General features: G+C 38.3%; 1 protein-coding gene across 1 annotated transcript; it reads right to left on the bottom strand.

Annotated features, from left to right (window-relative positions):
- Window positions 1–5,622: 5,622 nt before the first annotated feature.
- On the bottom strand, window positions 5,623–23,093 carry LOC109429410 (angiotensin-converting enzyme). Its single transcript, XM_019705359.3, has 7 exons — window positions 22,842–23,093; window positions 8,070–8,146; window positions 7,786–8,005; window positions 6,653–7,723; window positions 6,282–6,565; window positions 5,872–6,022; window positions 5,623–5,810 (listed from the first exon to the last, which is right to left on the bottom strand). Exons 1-7 carry the CDS (start codon window positions 22,974–22,976, stop codon window positions 5,667–5,669), a joined length of 2,082 nt encoding a protein of 693 aa, XP_019560904.2. The 5' UTR covers window positions 22,977–23,093; the 3' UTR covers window positions 5,623–5,666.
- Between the last annotated feature and the right edge of the window lie 90 nt (window positions 23,094–23,183).

The following is a 23,183-nucleotide window of genomic DNA, read 5'->3' as shown; positions in this document are numbered from 1 at the left end:
CTTAGGTATAGCTGACGCAATACAGCATTTCATACTCAGCCGCTGGATGCCAGAAAAGACGCTGTTTGAGCCGCACCTCCTTGGTGAACAGCTCGGGACGTACCTCCTCAATCTAGCTGAAGTCAGAAGGACAACAGTGCCCAGGCTGCACTACCAGCTAAGCACACAACTCTTAGCTGGCGGTCTTTGTCATCGTTTGACCCGTGGAAGCATGAGGTAGGAACTTGTGAGGATCAGAGCCATGTTGGACGCTCTCCTTATCGATTCACCGTTTTGCAGCCCGGTTTTGTATGCTATTTTGAATTAAAAAAAACTGATTTATTCAAGCTATAGTACAGATAATTTATTTTAGGGGTGACATTGGGCCATATAAAAGCAAGGCAATCAGTACGAGAACCCTACAAATGTGAAATAAAACAACTGAGAGTATTTACATTATTTTATGCATAATATGGTGCAATTTTTGGAATAAATATTAAATTCATTCAAAATTAAAAATGCACGCATATCAGTCTCTAGGTAGATGATAAATAAATATTACTTTTGTCTTTTGGGAATGCTTATTGGAGTTACATATATGTAACAGACAGCAGATGTATTGTATTGGATCATTGAACGTTACCCGAGCATGAATGAATAACTGACTGTTAACTGCAGCATACCAAAGTCAACTATCATAACACGACTAGGTATTGGTCGGTTACCCAGGTATTAAAAATAACTTATTTCGGTATTTTGTAGATATTGATTAAATACCTCAGTCAGTAATTGGTTGCGTGTTGAGGAATGCTTGAGGTATTATTCAATTATGGAAAAATGGCTATTTGTACGGAAAAATAACCGATTATTAACGACCTTCAAAGAGATGGACTATGCAATTTTGGCCCAATGACACCCCCACTGACGGTATTGTCAATTTTCAAAAAGGCTGGTCCTGCTCATATCACTTGCATTCTACTCCGGGCGGAGATGCATGTGCAAATTTCAAAGAAATGGGGATTTCGGGGTTATTTAAAGATATTTCTTTTTTTGGGGCCGTGGGGTAAGCCAAACCAGCTCCATTCGATACTACGGAAGATTCTACACAAACACGGGTTAAATAAATTATTTATTTTGCACTTCAGTCGGGAATAGATAAGGATTTTCCCAAAATGGTGAGAGAGAGAAAAAGAGCGGGGTAAAACGGGCCCAATAAACCACCTCACGGCGAAATTCTATCTCTTTCGCTCTTTCAGAGAGTTTGAAAACAACAGGACCAGTACCTGTCAAATTTGACAGGTGTTGGTCCTGTTGTTTTCTAATTCTCCGTAGGAGAGAAAGAGAGCGATTTCTTGATGACGTCACCGTGCAATGGAGTATACACTGATTTCCAGCTTCTTGCGGTGAACACTCTTCTTAACTGAAACTAAAGAGTTGTTTGTAGTTTGTTATTAAATTCATTCGAATCCCTCCACTCTAAGAAGAGATGTTGATTTTATTCGCATTTTATACCTATTTTCCCATCGCGCGTTGGTAAAGGCACTGAGAACAGACATCAAAGCTAGAACTAAAGCTGGTAAGAACTCAGTTTTTTAAGCGTTGGCAACACTAACGCCACCATGCAGCAAGTTGTCACAATCAGTGGTGATATCTACACCAGTCCTGCAAAATATCAGTCTCAGTGCCTGTTTTTCAGCCGAAAATGAATGACTGCGGAGGTCGTTTTCAGTTCCTCGATGTGAGAACTGACAGAGTGCGAGAGCTCCATTCGTGAGCAACCCAACAAGGTCAATTCCCAATCATCCACACACTACACTAAAGGCCTGTCGAAAAATTGCAGCACTGATCTACACTCACCCAAATAACCTAAAGATTTCCATAAGGCCCAACTTATGAAACTGCCTTTAAATAATTCATAATAATTCGGATGAATTTTATAAGGTCGCTCTATGACGTAGAATCGTCTCAGAGCTTGGCTTTTATTCATATTTAGCAACATGGTATTCTCAAGCTTCGGTAGCCGTGTGGATAAATAACGGGCTCAGTGATCTCGACGTTCATGGATCGAATCCAGTCTGCATCATTTTAAGATTTTTTCTGTTCTTTTCATAAGTCTATCTTATGAAATTTGTCATAGCAAGCACGATCAATTTTCATAAGGTATTCTTATGGCATCCATAAGTTTTACTTATAGCAGCTGGGTGTAGATAAGTTGTATATTCACCACTGATAACGGCATGGGAACTATGCGATAGCAGTGCCGCCATGAAATTTCCATTTGAAATGACCGTTAAATTCCTTACAGAGTTTCGGAACTGGACTTGAATGTCTGTTCTCTGTGGTAAAGGTATGTTTGAATGTCTTTAATTATTCGTTAATTCCACTTCACTGTACCTCACGCTATTCTGAAGTCCTACCTCGTCAAGGCGTATCTGCCGTACACATCATCTTCTCTGCATATTCTGCTATCTTACAATTCTCGACATCTCCACCAGTTTTCTAATTAAACTATTGAACCAGTTAGTAATATAAAAAAAATCTTTTATGCAATTCAGTATAATAATTTATATTTTCTCTAACTCATTTTGGTATCATAATGGCCAATATTTCCGAACTGGTCCATTATGCAACTGAAATGAGTTGCATAATGAAAAATAGTTGTATAATGTTCATAATGCAACTCATTTGAGTTGCATTATGAACATTATGCAACTCAAATGAGTTGCATTATGAAAAAAGTCATTGCATAAAATTTTGTATGGAACTCGTTGCAAAACTCGTTTTTTCAGCACTCTTCGTATTTATTTAAATGTACGAATCGTGCTGAAAAATACAACTTTTTGCAACTCGTTACATAAATAGCTATTTATTTTGTTATATAGCGTATGTGTTTTTATAATATGATTTTCGTGAGTTCCGTTGCTTCTCCGGGTAGGTTTTTGTAATGTATCTATTTTGGGCGCTTGTCGCTATAACCAAGTCAATTTCATACCAATTGATTTGAATGTTTGGTTTGGGTTAGATACTGTATGAATCTAAGCGTGTGACGAAAATTAAGTAATTGGGTATAACATTGTCATAGTTATTGCGGCAAGTACCCAAAATAGATGCACCTGCCCAAATGCTACAAGACCCTGTTATCATCTTTGAATTTCCGTGTACGTTGTATCCCACTGCGTTGGCCTCCAGACTCCGCTCATCGTCAGGTTCGACGAGGAGTGTAAACGAGTAACTAACTATATGTGGCTGGTAGCCGGCTGAACAGAAGGTAAATAATATAATCATGGCAAGAGCAACAAAGAAACGAGTCCACCGCTGCATCAAAGGCATAACAAAGGAAGTGTGATTGCTGAAGCGCAGAAAAGTATGGATTGGATCACTATGCGGAGGTTTTATAGCTCTGTCAAAGATGCGTGGCAACAAGGCTGATTCAGTAATCACAACTGCAATGGTAGGCAGAATCCATAAGAGCTATTGCTTTTTTTGCACCGTATTCGACCCCCTGCAGAAATTTTTTGTCACACCACAATATGTTCCCACCAGTTTCAGCATACATTGGTTCGTTTCACTGCTAGAAATTTTAAGCGTCGGTTACACTTTTTGGGTGGTGCATGGGATAATCGATTTGTTTACTTGCTACTTTCCTTGGTGTTTGACGTGTGAATAAATATTTTAGACGATTGAACATTTGCACGGTAATCTATAAAGCAAAGCAAGATGCAATAAAACCTGCATTTTTTAACCACTCTGTTACGCATTTTTGAATGAAAATCCTAAAATGGTTGTATCCCAAGTAACATTTTAAGTTTTGTTCGGCTCTACAAGAGATCTTCATGACCAATTTTATAAAACTTGCAATAAAACTGAATCATACATCAAAACCTCTTGATAACCTCTTTAAGAGTTTCTTCCGGCTAAGTGGACCACTCTCGGAGAGGTTTTGCAAACCGCATTAAGAGTAGCAATAAACCCGTTTTAAAACCTAGTTGAAATATTTCCCATTCTCGATTGTTGTTGTTTTTTTTTTTCAACAAAAACTATGACAGCTCAAGATGCAGAGAAGCTTCTTCGATGGCACGTAATATTCAGGAGGATATTGCTGTGTGCATTCGAAATGCAAATATCAAATGCGGGAGCATCAAATGCGGTAAGATTTTCTAACAAGTAACCCGATGTCAGTGGAAGCTTTTGAATCCTAGGTTGGCGGTGGTTTTGACTATGGTTGCTAAGTTGCCTTTGGTAACACTGTGTTACCGCGTTTGGAGTGCATTTGGGCACCGTTTGCATCTTGAACGCACACAGCAATACATCATTCGTAAGTAGGAGGCGATTATTTCAAAGTAGTATTTTAGTAGTTGTTGTGCTGGTAGGCTTATGCGCATTCGAATTTACCGTGAATATTGGGGTTGCAGAATCATAAAATTGATGCGCTTCGAAAATAGTGAATATTATCATCTTGGAGTGAAATAAATCAATCTGTGAATTTAGTAAAACTATCCCGAATCACAAGAAAACTCAGCAGAGAGAGTTTATTTATTTGAGCATGGAATGAAAATGGTTACAAACTACCAATTCATTGCTAATTGAGGCAAATTTTTTTTTTTTCGCATGAAAAAAAAAATTAACTATTTTTCATTCACGTAAGCTAATTGCGGTAATAATGATTGCCAGAAGGTTTACATATCGGAAAGTTTTGTTTACTCTTAAAATCTGTATTTATGGATATCTTCAAGTATACTATAAAACATTTTATGATTGGTTTTCATAAAAGCAGTAATAAAACTGTGAGTTTTAATTATTGCTGTAATAAAACATTAATAAAAATCAAACAAATCCAATCAGCGATGGAATTGTTACTTGGGATGTGCCGTAACGCTCGTCCATACTCCCTCTCCTCATATAGCGTTACGTAATTTGTGGACAGCGCCTTTGCCTTCAGATAAAGCAATGTTTGTTGAATAGTAACAACTAAAAATTGATAAAGTTGATTAAGGTCGTGGAACTATTAGCACTGGATGAGAACAAAAATGCCTTAAATGAGCTAAAAACAATAAGACTGCTGGGAAAACGAGATCCGGGCGCAAAACTAATATAGCTGCATCAGTCAATCCTTTTCATTCTTGGCTTCAGTCCTAATTTGAAATCAACAGTTGTTACATGAAACGAGTTTATTCGAGAAAAAATAGTAGTTTACGCAACAAGGTGCAGAATAAAGATTTTTACAGCACGAGTCGTACAGTCGTACGAGTGCTGTACAAATCGAGTTCTGTAACGAGTTCCGTACAACGTTTTTTGCAGTTTCTTAAATTACCACTTGAGGATAGTTTTTTAACAAAATTTTATCATCAAACTGCACACTAATGTTGTTTAAGAAAGTCTGATCATAGCAGGTTTTACTGTGCAGTTCTCACAATTTTTCAAACCTGCGTCCAGGAAACATCAAGAAATTAATCAAAACTGAAAACAGTGCTGTAATAATTTATTACGCAACGCAAATCAGTGCTGTAATAAACCATTACAGCACTGCTAATTTGGAGTGGGAAAGTAGGCCTTTTCCTGGCAGATTTGCGGGAGGTAAAACAGCCTATTACGATGAGAAATTGCAAAAAAAAAACATTAAAATACATTAAAAAAACATTAAAATACATTAAAAAGTTGTGTATTTACAAAATCATTCACCAAACGCTTTAAAAAGTATAATACACATACAATAAAATTGCCATACTGATGTATGTATTAGTAGTAATTCTTCCAGCAGAGCTTCTTCCGTTACGGTCCACCAACGGCTGGAACAAGGCAATGTCTTCCATTCTGGAACTCCATCCAATTATCTGAAAATAGGGGAGAAAACACATCAACATCGTTTCTGATAATGCATTTCAAATGTGCTACCGGTTCGCCTCTATTTTGCAGCTCCAACCATGCTTCCAGGGGTCTGAAAAAGTCCAACAGCGGTTCCACAGAGAGACGAGACGTTTTACCCCTTGTCAAAAGCTTCATCAACTGTGTCGATGTGAGAGAAGCCCCTTGCTGCATCACGTCACTGAAATCGAAAATGTAAAAGTGGATCAATTATTATTAATACAAATTTAAGATAATCATAAATTGTTGTTTCACGGGTTTTTTCCTGGTGGTTTCAGAGGAACTGGTTTCTGTGGGCTTCGGAAAGGTTTTGAGGGCGTGTCAGATGCTTTCAATAAGTTTCAAGACTTTAAGAAGAATTCAGGGAGTTTCAAATGCTCCTCAGGGCGATTCAAGAGGTATAGTATGTGATTTTGGTTCAGATGTAATAAGTAACTAACCTCAATATTCTGCCGGCTTCCCGCGACCGGTAGAAGTCACACGTGTGCAACGGACCGACATGGTGCGATGCCTGGCACAACTCCGAAAAGACCTGAAACTGAAGCACGGTTGCGACGAAATACTTGATGTAGTCCTGATCGGAAACGACGTGATACTTTGCTCCAGCGTCGAAATGTTCGAAACCACGGCCCACGGGAGGAATGATACCTTGATACCTTAGACGAAGTTCCCACCAGCGAGCGTTCATACCCATTGGACCCTTCTCGAATACGTACCAACGCCACTGAAAACGTCGAAGATAGAAAAAGTTAGAAAAAAAATTACAGTGAAACATATTTGACCGTCTGTTCCAAAACCACACTCAACTTACCTTCTCTAATGCCAAACTAAAAGCCATGAACGGTAGCTTATCCAAAGCCACATTCAAAAGGTATTCAATGTTGACCATGGTATTACCATTCAGAACAGATACTTGTGTGTTCAGTAATCCTAGCTTTTGTAGGTGATTGGGACCTCCTACCGACAAGCTGACTGCATTTGCAAGGGCTTCATGGAATGCTGGATTCGGTCCCTCGCGATACAGAAACGGTTGATTGGTATATTGCATATAATATTGCACGTGAGTCATTTCATGATGAGCGTTGACGAAGTCCTCCAGGTTAACCTGTGTGCACTGTTTAATGCGAAAGTCGACCTTATTGCAGAAGTCCCAAGCCGATGCCGTACAATGACCAAACATTTCATTCGCCTTTTGCAGCATTGAATTACGCCAGAACTCCGGAGCCATGGGTGGTAGTCCAATAGATGTGAAGAATTCCTCTGCAGTTTGGAACATCTTCAAGGGCGTATACCCCTGCCGCACGAGTTCTCCCGTGACGTCCGGCGTCTCGGATGGACCAGGTCTAACTATATCCAAAACGTTACGCCAATTTTGAGCCCACATATTTCCCAACAAATGTGCCGGAAGTGGTCCGTCGCTACGCACCACGTGTTCACCATATTGCCGCACAAGACCTTTCCTAACGAACGTTACCAACTGTTTATAGAGCGGTTGAACTCTGGTCCAAAGATCATTAACGGTAAAGAAGAAGTCGCTATCGTCATAAACCGAGCGCATCTGTTCTCCAGCATCGCTAAATCCATGTCGCTCGGCAGCTTGATTCGCCAGATCCAAATATCTCATGAACGTATTCTTCACCGGTGGACCAGTTTTCTCACGCCAGGCTGTCCAGTAGTATCTCAGTTCAGGTTCAACCCGGCTCGATTCCATTATCTGGGCAACATCAGGTTCCAGCTTTAAGTCGCAATATGCCGTATATCCGGTTACGTAGTTTGAGCTCTTGTAACTATCGGTCCCCACAGCGGTTGCATGAGGCCCATGGTATGGACACACCTTCGCATTGTTGTAGTTGTCCTTCATCAACGATATGACATGTACCAACTGAAATTGACAACCATCACAAATCTTAACACTCAGAATCCCGCAGAATACCTAACACCTACCTCAGCGTACTTGTCCTCGCCCAAACCACATCGACCAGGTTGGACAATACGGCCCAACTGGCGCCGTATGCCGGAATCCACAATGGTGGATGAATCAAACGTGGCCGCCCGTCTCCAGCTAAGGCATTCGAACTTCGAGGCGAGGCTCTGCTGTTCTCGCATACGACGCTTGTTGAACTCGGTTGAGTTGATGGCGTACTTCCACTCACTACTGGCAACACTGTCGAACATTCGAAAAATCATAATTACTACACTTGAACAGGAATTGATTAGATAGATATTACCGATTGCACATTTCAGCAGCCTCCCGATCGAAGTCACGCAGGAACTGAATGGCATCGCCCAAGTTATCATTGGTTGTCTAGACGTGTTGAAAAAGTAAAATCTACGAATTAAATATTGTTCATAAAAGGATTTATAAGTCGGCAAAATCATGCTAAGTACCGTAAAAGGGGTATCATTGATCAGCGGGATAACATTGATCGACTTTACCGACCTCATGAAATGTTCAAACAAGCATTTGTCATTCAATCAGTTTCTGCTCTCGAATGGTATTTCGTAATCTGCTATTACTCAGCTATTTAATGGCATGTAGTTCATGAAAATTTAATTTCAAAAACATTGAAATAACTCGATTTTTCCTTAACTGTGTTTCGTAACGCAATGAGATACATTGTTAAACAATAAACATTCATGCTAAGTATGAGTACTAGATACGATATGAGGTTAGAAATCACTGTATACCTTCAATATGATATCCTAGAGTTGGATTTACTAAACGAAACTTGTATGAAAATGCTCTTTTTAAATAAAATATACGATTTATTTGAAGAAGGCTATGAATTCCTTAAGCCATTGCCTACCTTTAGGCGTTATTCTCGGTTTGAGGGATTTTAATCTTAGAATAACTAAAAAAGTGCATTACTTGTAAGAATTTGGACAACATATTTGAAATCAGAGACCCCAAATTTAGTAAGTAAGGGTATCTTCTACACAATGCTACCCGAAATCAACAAAATCGAAAATAAGATTGGAAAGTTTATTTAAACATGTTTTAAAGTTTCACAATACTTTTTCGAGTAGCTGAACACATACTCAGAGGGCCAGTACTTATTTGAAAAATATAAAACATGTAACGTTTGATTGACCAAGAAGATTGTTCAAGTTAGATTGAGAATTTTGATCAATGCTACCCCGGATCACGGTACCTCTGAATAAAGTCATGTGGGCAAGTTTTAATTTAAAAAAAAACTGGAATATATGAAAACAAATGAATACCGTGCAGAGATTCTCTATAAGGTAAAATTTGGCAGAACAAAGTTTTCTTTTCCTTTTAAGTTATAGTGTTTTTTGTAAGAGTGTTTCAAATTGAAAGTCTTGCTCCCTCGCTGAGGCAAGAGTTCGAATTTCATGTGAAGAAATGAAAATGAGGAGTTTTTCGCAAAAATCAGTTTGGCAGTAATTTTTGACAACTCAGATCGCACTATATTTCTTAGTTCCGCCAGTCGGGGTGACATTGGGCCTGGGGGGTAACTTTGGGCCAAAAATCAAGAAAGATGTTTCGCTCAAAATACTAAAATTTATCAAAGTAATTATCAAAAAGTGGATGGTAAACGGTAAATATAACTTGCGTTGACCATCCGATGTAGAAAAAAGTCACATTTAGTAAATTTTCTATTAAGAAAACTTGATCTGAAATTTATGGTTAGGCATACTGTACAATATCGTTGTTGTAAAATGCCCAGCAGAAAACAGCTAAAAACCGAACATGTAATGAATTACTGTTTTCTCGGTGTGTTGGATAGTTGTTTTAAAAAGTATAACAAATTTTCTTGGTTTAGTATGCTATTTTGCATGAAAAACTTATTTACTCAAGCTGTAGTACAAATACTTCGTTTTGGGGGTGACTTTGGGCCATATAAAAGCAATGCAATCAGCTCGATTCATGCAAAATTAAAATTCACGCATATCAGTTAATAGGCAGATGATAAAGAAATATTACTTTCGTCTTTTGAGAATGTTAGTTGGAGTTATATTTATGGGATAGCGGATATATTGTGTAGGAACGTTGATCGTTTACAATGAATGTGGTAAAATTGTCACGTTTGTTTGTCTGTGATGTTATTTTGAAGTGACTAGACACTGATAAGTTGTGGGCAAGTATCTATATATTTGATAGTTTCGATTTTCAAGCGATATTATCTCACATTGAACTGTTTTGTTTGAATTTTAGTGTTTGGCCCAATGTCACCCCCTAGAAGGGGTGGAATTGGGCCAATTTAATTTAAGTTATATCATTGTCAAAATTAAAGTTAAAGCATTTCCACTTTAAACAATCCTAAACAGTATAAAAATGAACGTGTCTACCAAATACAACATTCATTTAGAGCTTAAACATTTTTGTAACGACCTACAAAGAGATGTACTATGCAATTTTGGCCCAATGACACCCCCACTGACGGTTCTTCATTTTTAGGAATTACAGAGTGCGTGCGATTACTTCGCACTAACTTTCTGATATAATTCCAACAAAACTTATTGACACATTCTACGGGCCCCGTATCATCAATACCAATTTTTCAAAGTTGAGTTATAGCATATTTGACATTTTTATCACATTCTACATTACTTTTGTCATCCAAAAATATATTCGACATGATATTAGTGTGACAACAAATATAAATTGAACGACGATTAAGATTAACATTGAAATCGTGATTTTAAGTCTTTTAGGCACACTTTTCATCCAAACTGTCGTATTTTAAACACCAATACACTGATTTTTCAAAAGTCTTCCATCATTTGTAGATAAATGTATAGAGATTTTTTAGCATAAAAAGATTTTTAATCGGAAGACTTCACAACTCTGAAATATGGCTGATCGTAGCATGGGTTTTTATTGCGTTGTAACGTCACGAAAAATCAACATTTTCAAATTTTATTCAAACACGAAAACGTTACAAATATGAAATTTTGTATGCTCTTTGTACTCGAAAAGATCTTTCAAATGAGACTAAAAGAAAGAAAATCGGTTCACGGAAGCCTGAGTTTCACATGGTTGAAGTTTGCGTTGTAACGTCACGAAAAAAAGTTCTTTGGAAAAGACCAAATCTTTCTGGCTTGGACGGCATCTGAATTGGACAAACATAGTTCTATATTCAAAACAGTTTCTTTCTCGTTGTATATGAGCTCTTTTTCAAGATATCGTTTATAAATTGCGTACCATTGCCCGTTTATAAACTACGTAGACTTTTGAAGGACGGGGGGATGGTGTTTGGCCAAAATCTACGATGTAATTGTACTACGATATTGTAAAATTTTTCAATCGTAATCAAATACCACTCAAACCGAAAATTTCTGTGATATCAGTGGCCAGACGAAACACTGACGAAATTACAAAGTTATTAAGTTGGTCAAAGACTTACAGTTGATGGATACACAGTATTAAAAATCCGTGCAAATTTATGCTACATCTAATGCACATAAAGGGAATGCCAAGAGAAGCATAACATACTGGGTAAACCTTGATGAACAATCTAGATTTTCATGTTCTACTCCACACGAATACAAAAAAAAAACTTGCCAGTATGGCTGACTGCTGCTGCGGCTCTCGCGCCAGAGTCAACAGTGATTGCATGCAATTCATGTAAATTTCAGAAAGAGTTAGCTGAATTTTGAATGCGCTGCATGAAGCTTAAGCGATATGAGGCACATAAGTCAAATAACTGCGGGATTTTCATTGATTTTTTCGGAGAGAGGCATGTGCGTGACAACTCGCATATTTTTGCGTTCGATTACACAGCGCAACATTTTTTTGTCTCAAGAGCAAACTTATGTGTCTCCGAAGGATTTTGGGCCACTGAATCCGAATCCGAGCTCAGATTTGCTCTAACACGTCACAATTTTGAGCTATACCTTAATTTATAAGGCAAAATAAGCGATTTTGGGCTTTTTTGACAGCAAGCCATGAAGCATGGAAATATTTTTTATAAGCAATCAAAAGGTTAATTGGTCAATTAACATCTAAATTAACGACTCATGCAAAATATTTCGTTTTACCTAATCAAATTTAATAGATTAAAGCATTTTATGTTAGCATGAAAACTTGCATGCAACTTTTGGAGGGTGACTTGTATGGGAAATATCGTACCTAACATAAATCGCTTAAAACTATCAAATTCGATTTGGTAAAACGAAATATTTTGCATGAGTCGTTAATTTAGATGTTATTTGACCAATTAACCTTTTGATTGCCTAAAAAAATATTTCCATGCATAATGGCTTGCTGTCAATAAAGCCCAAAATCGCTTATTTTGCCCTATAAATTGAGGTATAGCTCAAAATTGTGACGTGTTAGAGCAAATCTGAGCCCGGATTCGGAGACACATAAGTTTGCTCTTGAGACAGACAAAAAGTTAATTTTTGTTACGCTGTGTTATTATGCGATTATTTGATTACGCGATGCAACTTTCTATGACTTTTGTGATTCCGGTCTCCTTAATATTAAGATTTTTTTCTGTGTAGTTTGAGTTCCACCAACAGGCGGCGCTGAAGAACTTACCAATTTTAAATTTCATACATCTCAGGATCCCTATTACATAGAAATACGATTTCTTCGGCAAAGTTGTTTAATAAGTAAAGGTCTTGCAGTTGATTTACCAATAGATGCGAGTTTTTGCCACTAGAAGACGTTAGTTTCCATTTTGCAAAAGCAGGCAAGCGATAAGAGTTTTTTTTTTCAAAAGTATTCTACAAGCTGGAACTTTTTTTCACATTGGACATATTGTATTCAAATTAAATTGTAATCAAAGATCAATATATAATTCTTAACTTTCAAAATTTAATTTGATTTGATTCACTTATTCCTTAGCTATAAGAGTTAATAGAACAACAGTCAAAAATATGATTCTGCTTAAATCAATCCATCTTTGTGTAGAGCTAACCACTTGATAGTCCAATATTGCAAAAAATTACAGATAACAAGATCAGGAACTATCAGTCAAAATTTTAGAATTTTTGATATATTTTACAAAAAGTTACGGCTTGTTGAATGTGTTTTGGGAAATTAATAAAATTGGCACGCTTTTGAAAGTTTGCAACTACCACCACTGTGTGGCAGAAATTAATACCATACGGCAATTAAACTGAAAGTCCTTGATCTACCAAACAACTTTAATGAAGCAACCATCTATCCAATTAATCACGATCCTGAGATAAGTAAAACTAAAAATGTGTATGCCCTCTAGCGCCTCCTAGTGGAACGATTTGAAATCATACGGCCCATCAATTGAAAGTTCTTGACCAGCCAAAGAATTTTGTCAAGGACACCAACTGTCTAAATAGTTAGGATCTTGAAATATATGGGATGGATATTACGTCAATGTTACATCTATTTTTGATATAACAAGAATCGCCGACAAACAGACGTAACACCTACGAAATTGGAACTCATATATCTCAGGACTCTAATTACTTAGACTTTACACTTTTAGATTGTTGATGTCTTTGGAAAAGATGTTTATCTTGTCAAAAATTTTCAGTTCAAAAGCCGTTTGGTTCAAGTTTCTAACTGACTAGTGGTAGTTGAAATTTTGAAAAATCATGCACTTTATATTTATTCAAAAAATATTCAATATGTTGTAACTTCTTATAAAGTACCCAAAGATTTTCCCAAAAAAAAGATTCTCAACTAGTCAAAATTTGTTGAAAACTTTTTGAGAAATTCTAAACTATTGTAAACTTTTAATAAGCGTCGCCCAGTGTGTCTGAATCTCACATCCAATAGTAAATCAGCTGTAAGTTTTTGACTTATCAAACAACTTTGCCAAAGACACTAACTCTCTAAGTAATTATGACTCTGACATATATAGGATGGATTTTTTGTCAGAATTAGGTCTATTTGTCTCTGGAATCACAGAAATTGATGCCCCTAAGTGGTATGCAGATCCTCAGGTATGTCTTTGTTTCAATAACTGCTCGCACATCTTAAAGCGTTTTTTATTGAATAAATGACATTGCATAAATTATTGAAAAAATGTTTAATTCGACGGCGTGATGAGTTATATGCTGAAAAATTTAAATATCTGGCGGTGCAACATAATGGATCTCAGCGCGCTAGTCTTTGGAACAAAACTAGAAGAATATGGGTGATACTAAACCGAAGATGGGTGCCGGTGTCATTAACCTTCATGAAGGAGTCTTCATACTATTGATAGAAATAACTTGGCCCCCGAGCCATTTATCACAAAACGGATTTTCAATAGAATAAAGTTTCCCTCGAAGCAGTGAAGATAATGCAATGATATATTCACAAATTTGGGTAAATTTGGCTGATTATTCTGATTCTAACATGATGTGCATTTTCGTGACGTTACAACGCGAGCAGAGCCCTGTTTGAAACTGAACGGGCGTTGTAACGTCACGAAATGTAAAAGTCGATTATCCAAAAACAAATCCAAAATTTGAATGTTTTATTCCATTGAATTGAAGAACAAACCAATAAATTTCAATGGTGGAAAAATAATTCAGACTATCATAAAAATACGAGCAGATATTTTAAGATGTTGGTAGCGCGGTAGAGAGGGTCGGATTCTAGCGCGTTGTAACGTCACGCTACAAATACGCATTTTGAACACATTTTTCTAATGAAAAGTAAATGTTCAATAGGCCATATATATATCAAAAATTTTACAAGAAATCCGAATATGAAAAAATATTTTGAGGTTTACGCTCGTTTTCATGAGTTATAGTGGAAAATCTGACTACGAATGCGTCAAAACGTTGTAACGTCACGGTAGAATGTGTCTATTGCATCATATTTCTAGTAAACTTTTAAGAACATAAAACCTATAATAAACAAAAACGTGGTGAGACACAGTGGCACGATCGGTATGCAAAATATGAAAAAAAACACAGAGCAGAAAAAATATGACAACACTGACCATTAAAACCTCATCCAGGAGTGACATAAAAGATTAAGTGGATTTTCAAGGTTTTAAGTAGTTGTTTATACTCAAGTTGTACAATCCACTCTCCATGTCTGTCCATGTTATGTAGAAACTAAAATATGTCATCTTACTTTTTAGTAAATTTATCAATGCCGACGATCGTGTTTTTGGGAAATTTCAGAATCTACTATTAGTTGTGTGGAAAGGCGAAACGAATAACAAATAATTTATAAATGCCTAAAAATCATATTCATGACATAGCGGAACATTGTTTTCAGATTGAAATTCAGTTGAGCCTTTCAGAAGGAAATAAGCTTAGGCAAATGCTTTTGGTCACAAACATCGGATCAAAATAGAGATAATTGAGCACTTTCAGGGCCACCTTGCGACAGAAAACTAAAACTGTATCATTTTTGTTTACGTTTTTCAGCATTTTTTTCCATTTTTATTTCTTTGATCACCGCCTTCCACTTAACACTCCCACTGCCGCCCCCTCAACAGTGAGAACGAGAACGGTAATGTCAAGTTACTATAACTCACTCGCGTAGCCACGGGGGGGGGGGGCTTTACGGTTATTCTATATGTTACGTCCTGGAGTTCGGGGTGACCCGGGAGACATAGCAGTCTAGTTAAACTCCCAGGCGTAGCGAAATAACAGATTAAAACATAACTTTATTTACACTAATAAAATTACACGACAAACACGACACGTTACTACATGGAGGCTACATTACTTCTATTCTAATCTCTGCGATTGTGCATCGTCCGAGGCATAACGAAATGCTATCGGCGAGCACGCAGAACGACGAGTGCATGAGACCCAGTCCAGTGGTTCTCAACATCTCCCCCTCTAATTGGTTGACGGTAAACCATTACAGCGGTCTTCTGGCGCAGGAAGAGCGATGATGGTGGACGTTGGTGTTAGCGTTGCCGGTGATCGGGTTGATGAAAACTGATGTACGCAAGACCGGAGCTTGATCCTGACTCCACCATTGTGTACCATCCACTCAAAGACGTCGCTGCATTTTGAGGCACGTCCACGTGCCAAATCCATCCTATGCCCATGTCGATCCAGAAAGTATTGGACGAACTTTCGATCCGACTCGATCGCGCCGATCGGTGGGCACTTATCGGTGATAATGATTTCTTCCCGAAGTGATCCTACAACGGACGACTTGAACACCTCTGCCGCACACTCGTTCTGCTGAGCGTGTTCGAAAACCTCATCACTACTGTCGTCGTGTGGTGCAGGTACGACAATAGGGTTTTTTATTGCTTGCTTCTGCTGCTGTTGTTCGTCACGATGAAACGTCGACACGGGAACAAACAGCTGATCCACTCGTGGCTGCCGCGGTTGCTGTTCATTTATTACCGCCGCCGTAGAGTCGGCATCATTTGGAAACGGTGCTTGGTGTTGTGTTTCCAGCTGGTGTGTGCTGATCGGGGAAGACTCGTATGTTGGCTGTGATACTCGAGTAGCCCAACATAGTGAAAACATCAACTGCATTTGTTGATTGACTGTTTTAATTCGCTCCGCAAAAGCCTGGTACTGGAGCTCCATCAGCCGATTCATACTGCTGTAGTATTTCTCGCTGGCCTCTCGCATCTGCCGAAACTGCTCATCGAGGTATTCTTCTCGATCGAGTGGAAACCGGCCTGACGATGATGGCGGCGGTGGTGCTTGTACCGCTGACTGCCCATCATATGATAGCGAGTCAATGGGGCATTCATTGACTCCAGCTGGGATTTGATGCGAGGGTTGATTGTTGTACTGGTGCTGCTGAGGATGCATTTCCACGGGCACTGATGGGAATGGAGCATTTCGGTTCCGATAAACTGCTCCTAGAACCGGCGAGTGTAGCCACTGATCCACATGACGCTGGTGCAGATCCTGTCCAGCCATTGAAGCCGAATGCTGGCGCTGTGCTTCATCACTCCGCCCGATGTCCATCGTGTCGCCGTCGCCCATCTTCTCCTCCGCGGAAAACTTAACGCGTCGCGATTCCTCACTACTGCACGCACGGATTTCTCGTCGCCACTGTTACGTCCTGGAGTTCGGGGTGACCCGGGAGACATAGCAGTCTAGTCAAACTCCCAGGCGTAGCGAAATAACAGATTAAAACATAACTTTATTTACACTAATAAAATTACACGACAAACACGACACGTTACTACATGGAGGCTACATTACTTCTATTCTAATCTCTGCGATTGTGCATCGTCCGAGGCATAACGAAATGCTATCGGCGAGCACGCAGAACGACGAGAGCATGAGACCCAGTCCAGTGGTTCTCAACACTATATAACGCGCTTTGTGACGCAAAAATTTTTTGGCTGCGCCGCTATTTTCAAACTACGAATACAATTGCTCATTATTGATTACGAAATGTTAATGTAAATTCGAAAAAGGTATCATTGGTCGTTGAAAACCTCTCCCAGAGACAATTTCTGGCTACGCCACTGCTATAGCTGGACCATTTTTCATCCGATAAACATGTTTGGAAAATCGTTTAGCCGAAGCTGTATTTTTGAGTTCTCAAAAACTCGAAGCAAGTATTTTAAAAAATGGAAAAGTTTTCCAAATGTAAGAGAGTTTCCACAAATATTTTGTTGTTGATAAAGCAAAAATATTGCATTGAAATATATGGACATACCCAATCTAAGAACTATAGAATCTTTATCCCTATTAACAAGGGACAACTATACTTTTTCAGGGCAATTGACAGAATTTCAATTCCCAAAAATCAAAAAATCTTCACAAAATTACGTATAACACAGGAAATTTGTATTACCAGCTGAACTTCACATGTACATAAGAATACTTTTTCAGAGCGATAGGAAGAAGAATGAATCAAATGAATCTAAAATTACAAAATGTTAACTAAATTATGTAATGTTTAATTTTTTAAATTTTTGTTTTAATTTTTTACGTGGATTTCTACACCAGTACATTTAAATTTTGATCATCAATTTCTTTGAAAATGTTTCGAAAAAATATTCATAAAATATTTCGGAACTACTTCGTCAAATTCTTAGGGAATTTCAAAGTCAATTCCGTTGAAAATTCCTTTGGCAAAGAAACGGGAATTTTATCGGTAGTTCATTTCTTTGGAAATTCTGCGTGAAGAACTAGTAAGTAAAATTAAAATTCACAAAAACATGGAATTTTCAACGGCATTTTTTTCGAAAATATTTTCAGTTATTCCACTGTAAAATCATGCGGAATTTCTATTCCAACGTCATCCGGGAATTCCTTCGGCATTCCTTATAACATTTTATCTCTTTTTTTTTTGAAAAACCTTTTGGTAACTCTTTTTAGTTTAAGTTTTTTTCTGCAAATTTAACAGGCAGCTTCCACAGAGATTTAACTAGAAACTCTTTTCGACATATATTTGTTAGAATTTTATCCACAATTCTTTCGCAGTTCCTTCGACAGTGTCTATGTGAATTCCTTTGGATATTTCTCATACCATTGCTTTGGAAAATCAAAAAACGTCCAAATAAAATAGCTGAATTATTAACAAACTTATTTCATGAGTTTTCATAGTAATTGCAAAAAACCAAAGACTTGCCGAAGGAATCTAAAAATTAAATTGCCATATAAATTTTCAAATGAATTCTGATAAAAACTGTCACAGAAAAAACCAGATGGAATTTCCGAAAAACTCCCTGAGAAATTCCCAATGAAAAGGAATGGAAATATCCATAGAAGTTGTAGAAGATATTTGAAAAGATATTGTTAAAGAAATACCTATGATAGTAGCAGAAGGAATTCCTAAAAGAAAAAAAGATTCCAATGGATTTGTCGAAAAAAAAAACAATACAAATTTCCAAAAGCAATCACAAAGAAATTTCTGAAGGACATCTCAAAGTATATGCTAAAGGAATTTCGAAAAAAGGATTCCCAAAGGAATTGTTAGATGAATTAAAAAGTAATTTTCCAAAGACTTTTTAAAGGCAATGCCAGAGAAATTTCTAATAGAATGGCTAAAGGACTCCTCAAAAATTGAAGGCATTTCCAAATGAATTTTCAAAAGAATTGGTGAATAAGTTTTCAGACCTATTTGCGAAGGAATTGCAAAAAACAATCCTAAACAAATCACCGAAAAAAAAATAAAAGCCTTAAAGGTATTTGCCTGAAAAATATTACAGAAAAATTGTCGAAGAAATTTTTGAAGAAAGTTTCAAAACAAGTTCCAAAAGAATTGCTGAGATAATTCACAAGGAATTGCCAAAACATATCTCTCAATAAAATTGCGAAGAAATTCCCAAAAACATTGCCAAATGAAATACTGAAGGCATTACCAAAGGATTAAATGGCATTGCTTAAATAAAATGACTAAAACAATAGCAATGAAAAATTACAAGAAGAATTGCCGAATTAATTGCTTAGAAAGAATGTTTGAGATATTTCAAAAATGATTGACAAACAACAACTGCTAAAAAAATCTAAGTTTACTCCCACAGCAATTGATCAAGAAAACGATCGGATCTGTCTAAGTAGTAATGTAACGATAAACGGGGATACTTTCGAGGTGGTGGAGGAATTCGTCTACTTCGGATCCTTACTGACGGCTGACAACAACGTGAGCCGTGAAATCCGGAGGCGCATCATCAGCGGAAGTCGGGCCTACTACGGGCTCCAGAAGAAACTGCGGACGAAAAAGATTCAACCACGCACCAAATGCACCTTGTACAAAACGCTAAGACCGGTGGTCCTCTACGAACACGAGACATGGACCATGCTCGGAGTTTTCGAGCGACGCTTGCTAAGGACGATCTTCGGCTGTGTGCCGGAGAACGGTGTGTGGCGGAGGAGGCTGATCCACGAGCTTGCTGATGCACTTTACGGCGAACCAAGCATCCAGAAAGTGGCCAAAGCCGGAAGGATACGGTGGGCAGGCCATGTTGCAAGAATGCCGGACAACAACCCTGCAAAGCTGGTGTTTGCTACTGATCCGGTTGGCACGAGAAGGCGTGGAGCGCAGAGAGCACAATGGGCGGACCAGGTGGAGGGTGACCTGGCGAGCATTGGGCGCGACCGAGGATGGAGAGCGGCAGCCACAAACCGAGTATTGGGCGTACTATTGTTGATTATGCCTTGTCTTAAGTGTGATGTTGAACAAATAAATAAATCACGTAAATTAACTCTTCATGTCATCGGCCAAAAGTTTGGGGTCACTATCGTAAAACATGGAAAAGTGATTTGTTGATATCTTTGTCATCTTTCATTTAGTTTTAATTCTAATGGGCTTAAAAAATTGACATGTTTTTGAGGGGGTGACCCCTAACTTTTGATGCGTAGAACAATTTTTTTCTCCATTTATGGTCCTCTATCACCCTTTAAAAAGTTTGCACTCAGGAACCTAACACCCTGTATATATAGAAATGCAGTGGCATATGTGGAACCGCGCATAGCTTGCAAACGGAACGTCCGATTTAAGTCGTTTTTGTTTTGTTCTGTTATTTATCACTAAAGGAAGGTTTATGGGTCAAAAAACATGGAGAAGCTGAGAGTTTTTGAAAATCGTTTTTCTATACATTTGGACGGGGACTCGGGCTTGGGTGATTGGGTGATTAATATTACTCCATATTATCGAAATCAACAATTAGATTGGAGCAGGGACGCATCAGATTTAGCTGAATTCATTCACTTCTCCTTATTCACTTCTATGATTTGAAATACTCGTACAAGCTGATCTAGTGTTCCTTGAGTTGAAAATATACGTCTTATTTTTTATAAACTAACACTTTGTCGTTATTTAATCATTACAATCAATCTTTTATACCATAAAACGCCTAAAAGTAGGCAATTTCCAGCGTTTTCCTATGACACATCGACCGCCTTGAGGACGGACCCCAAAAAGTAATGAAAATTTTAATCTAGAATATGTTTAATTTATGAGAAAAAAATTGAGATAATTAGATTTTATTTGGCCGCCCGAAAGGGATATTGAAACATATTTCCATAGAATTGCTGTTTATGTTTTGAAAAATAAATTCCCTAAGACTGGCCAGAACAGGTACACGTACCTTATAAAAGTAGATTTCGTACGATTTTTTGAGGGCTCATATAGCCACAGCTGCAAAGGTGTGGGTATTCTGCAGGATCATGTTGAGGGTGACGGTTTTGGGTCAGGCCATTCGGCCGAATGATCATTAGGCCGAATGGTCACTAGGCCGAATTGTCATTCCAATTGGGTCTTATTTTTGCCGTTACGTCCCCACTGAGATAAAACCTGCTCCTCATCTTAGTCTTGGGGTCTCCAGATAGTCTAGTGGTTAAGGCTATGGATCGTCAATCCGGGTTCGATTCCCGTTCCAGTCGGGAAAATTTTCACGACTCCCTGGGCATAGTGTATCATTGTACTTTCCTCACAATATACAAATTCATGCAATGGCAGGCAAAGAAAGCCCTTCAATAACTGTGGAAGTGATCAAAAGAACACTAAGTTGAAGCGAGGCAGGCTAAGTCCCAGTAGAGTCATAAAGAAGAAGAAGAAGAAGCTTAGTGTTCTATGAGCACTTCCACAGTTATTAACTGAGAGCTTCCGCTGCTAATGACCATGTTGTATGAATATATCGTATGACAGGCACGAAGATAAACTATAACCAAGGAAGTCAAGGAAATTTCCTTTTCAAAAAGCTCCTGGATCGACCAAAGATTGAACCCAATTCCCATCCTCAGCATGGTTTTTTCCTTCTTTTGAACATAGTTCGTTCTTTCTAATATAATTGCCAAAATAGTTTACGGCGCTGAAAGTGTTGATATTTAAATCACAAATTTATCCTTCTTTTAAACATAGGCTATTCTTTCTAGTTTCATTGTAAAAATAGTTTTTGGCAATAATTGTTGAAAAGATAAAAGTAACAGATCCGCTTCCAGTTTCCTGCTCAATTGCGATAAATCCTGATGACAATTCGGCCTAATGACCATTCGGCCTAATAACCCTGCATCGACGGTTTCTGTTTCCGGACGGTCCAGGAACATACAGCGATAGATATTTTCTTGACTTGTTTGAGCACGCAGTTATTCAATATGCATTTCCACAGTTATTAACTGAGAGGTTCCTTCGACAGTGATTATTTTCTCTCTGTCTCTCTCTTCTATCTTCTTTGCGTAACGTCCTAATTGGGACAAAGCCTGCTTCTCAGCTTGGCTGAGTGCTCTATGAGCACTTCCACAGTTATTAACTAAGAGCTTCCTCTGCCAATGACCATTTTGCATGCGTATATCGTGTGGCAGGCACGAAGATACTCTATGCCCAAGGAAGTCAAAGAAATTTCCTTTACGAAAAGATCCTGGACCGACCGGGAATCGAACCCGTCACCCTCAGCATGGTCATGCTGTATACCCGTGCGTTTACCGCCTCGGCTATATGGGCCCTCATGATTATTTTATATTTGTATATTGTGGCAGGCACGAATATACTCTATGCCCAAAGAAAGACAAGAATACATCCATTTCAAAAAAATTCCTGGAACGCAGGGAACTTGTCATCCTCAGCTGGAATAATCTCGCTGAATAGCCGCGCGTGCACTTTTGTTCTTAAATTGATAATTGCAATGAAACCTTTTAACGAACTAGAACCCAAATTACTCAAAGATTTGACAATGGCAATACTTTGCTGGCACATACGACATTTCAGACATCACAGGCATTATAACGCTTACAAATACTTTTTAAATTATACAATAATGCTTGCTGTTCACCGGTGTTCTATTCGAGGTTTGTTAAAAATATCATCAACCGTAGCAAATCAGAAAAATCATCATGCTAGGCCCTCTCCATACTGGTGCTGCCAGTAGTCTTCAGACGAAAACCTAGAACACCCATCCATTTGGGGGAAAGAAGTTGGTTACACCCGAGTGCACATCGAGGTCGTAGTCTGTACACAATTTAAACGACGCGACGCATGCCAGAAGTGTAATACACGCCCTAACAACTTGTACCGTCTTCTCCTACAAAGTTTGTCGATCGAGACCAATGCCGGTTGTGAGCATGGGAGAAATTTGCATCATACTCTAGTTACTGCCACACTTTACTCGTTTCTGGTAAGCTCTCGAGCATCACAGTTAACCAATTTTTCTTCTTCCGATGGGATTTACCTCGGTATATCTGAGGTCACTTATTTGTGAAATGACTCCGACCGTTATCACGTGTATTATGCAGAACGCCAAAACAGTTCTGGAATCCATCTTCGTTTTCAAATCACATATCTCCCACGAACTAATGTCGAACATCCACTAGAATGTGCCTAAGAAACTGCCAGTTGATCAACACGAACAGATTTCCCACAAAACTTTTCCCATACGACACCGATGAACTGCTAACCGAAACTAACTCCAGTCAAAGTTGCTCAACAGATGCTATCCCTCCGGTGTTACCCTAGAAGCGCACCAACGCGTATGTACCTACTTACGTTTAGGAATCATTTCCTATACATCTTT

This window comes from Aedes albopictus, chromosome 2, assembly GCF_035046485.1.
Source record: "Aedes albopictus strain Foshan chromosome 2, AalbF5, whole genome shotgun sequence".
NCBI classification, from domain to species: domain Eukaryota; kingdom Metazoa; phylum Arthropoda; class Insecta; order Diptera; family Culicidae; genus Aedes; species Aedes albopictus.
The sequence above is the reverse complement of the archived record's forward strand: the minus strand, read 5'-3'. Positions and strand labels throughout refer to the sequence as shown.

Excerpts from the sequence above, each read along its gene's own strand:
- LOC109429410 (XM_019705359.3), bottom strand. The coding sequence starts at position 22,976 with ATGTTCGACATTAGTTCGTGGGAGATATGTGATTTGAAAACGAAGATG. Across the intron at positions 8,147-22,841 it reads GTGACCTCAGATATACCGAG|ACAACCAATGATAACTTGGG; the intron begins GTAAATCCCATC and ends CAACACGTCTAG. Across the intron at positions 5,811-5,871 it reads TGCAAAATAGAGGCGAACCG|ATAATTGGATGGAGTTCCAG; the intron begins GTAGCACATTTG and ends CCCTATTTTCAG.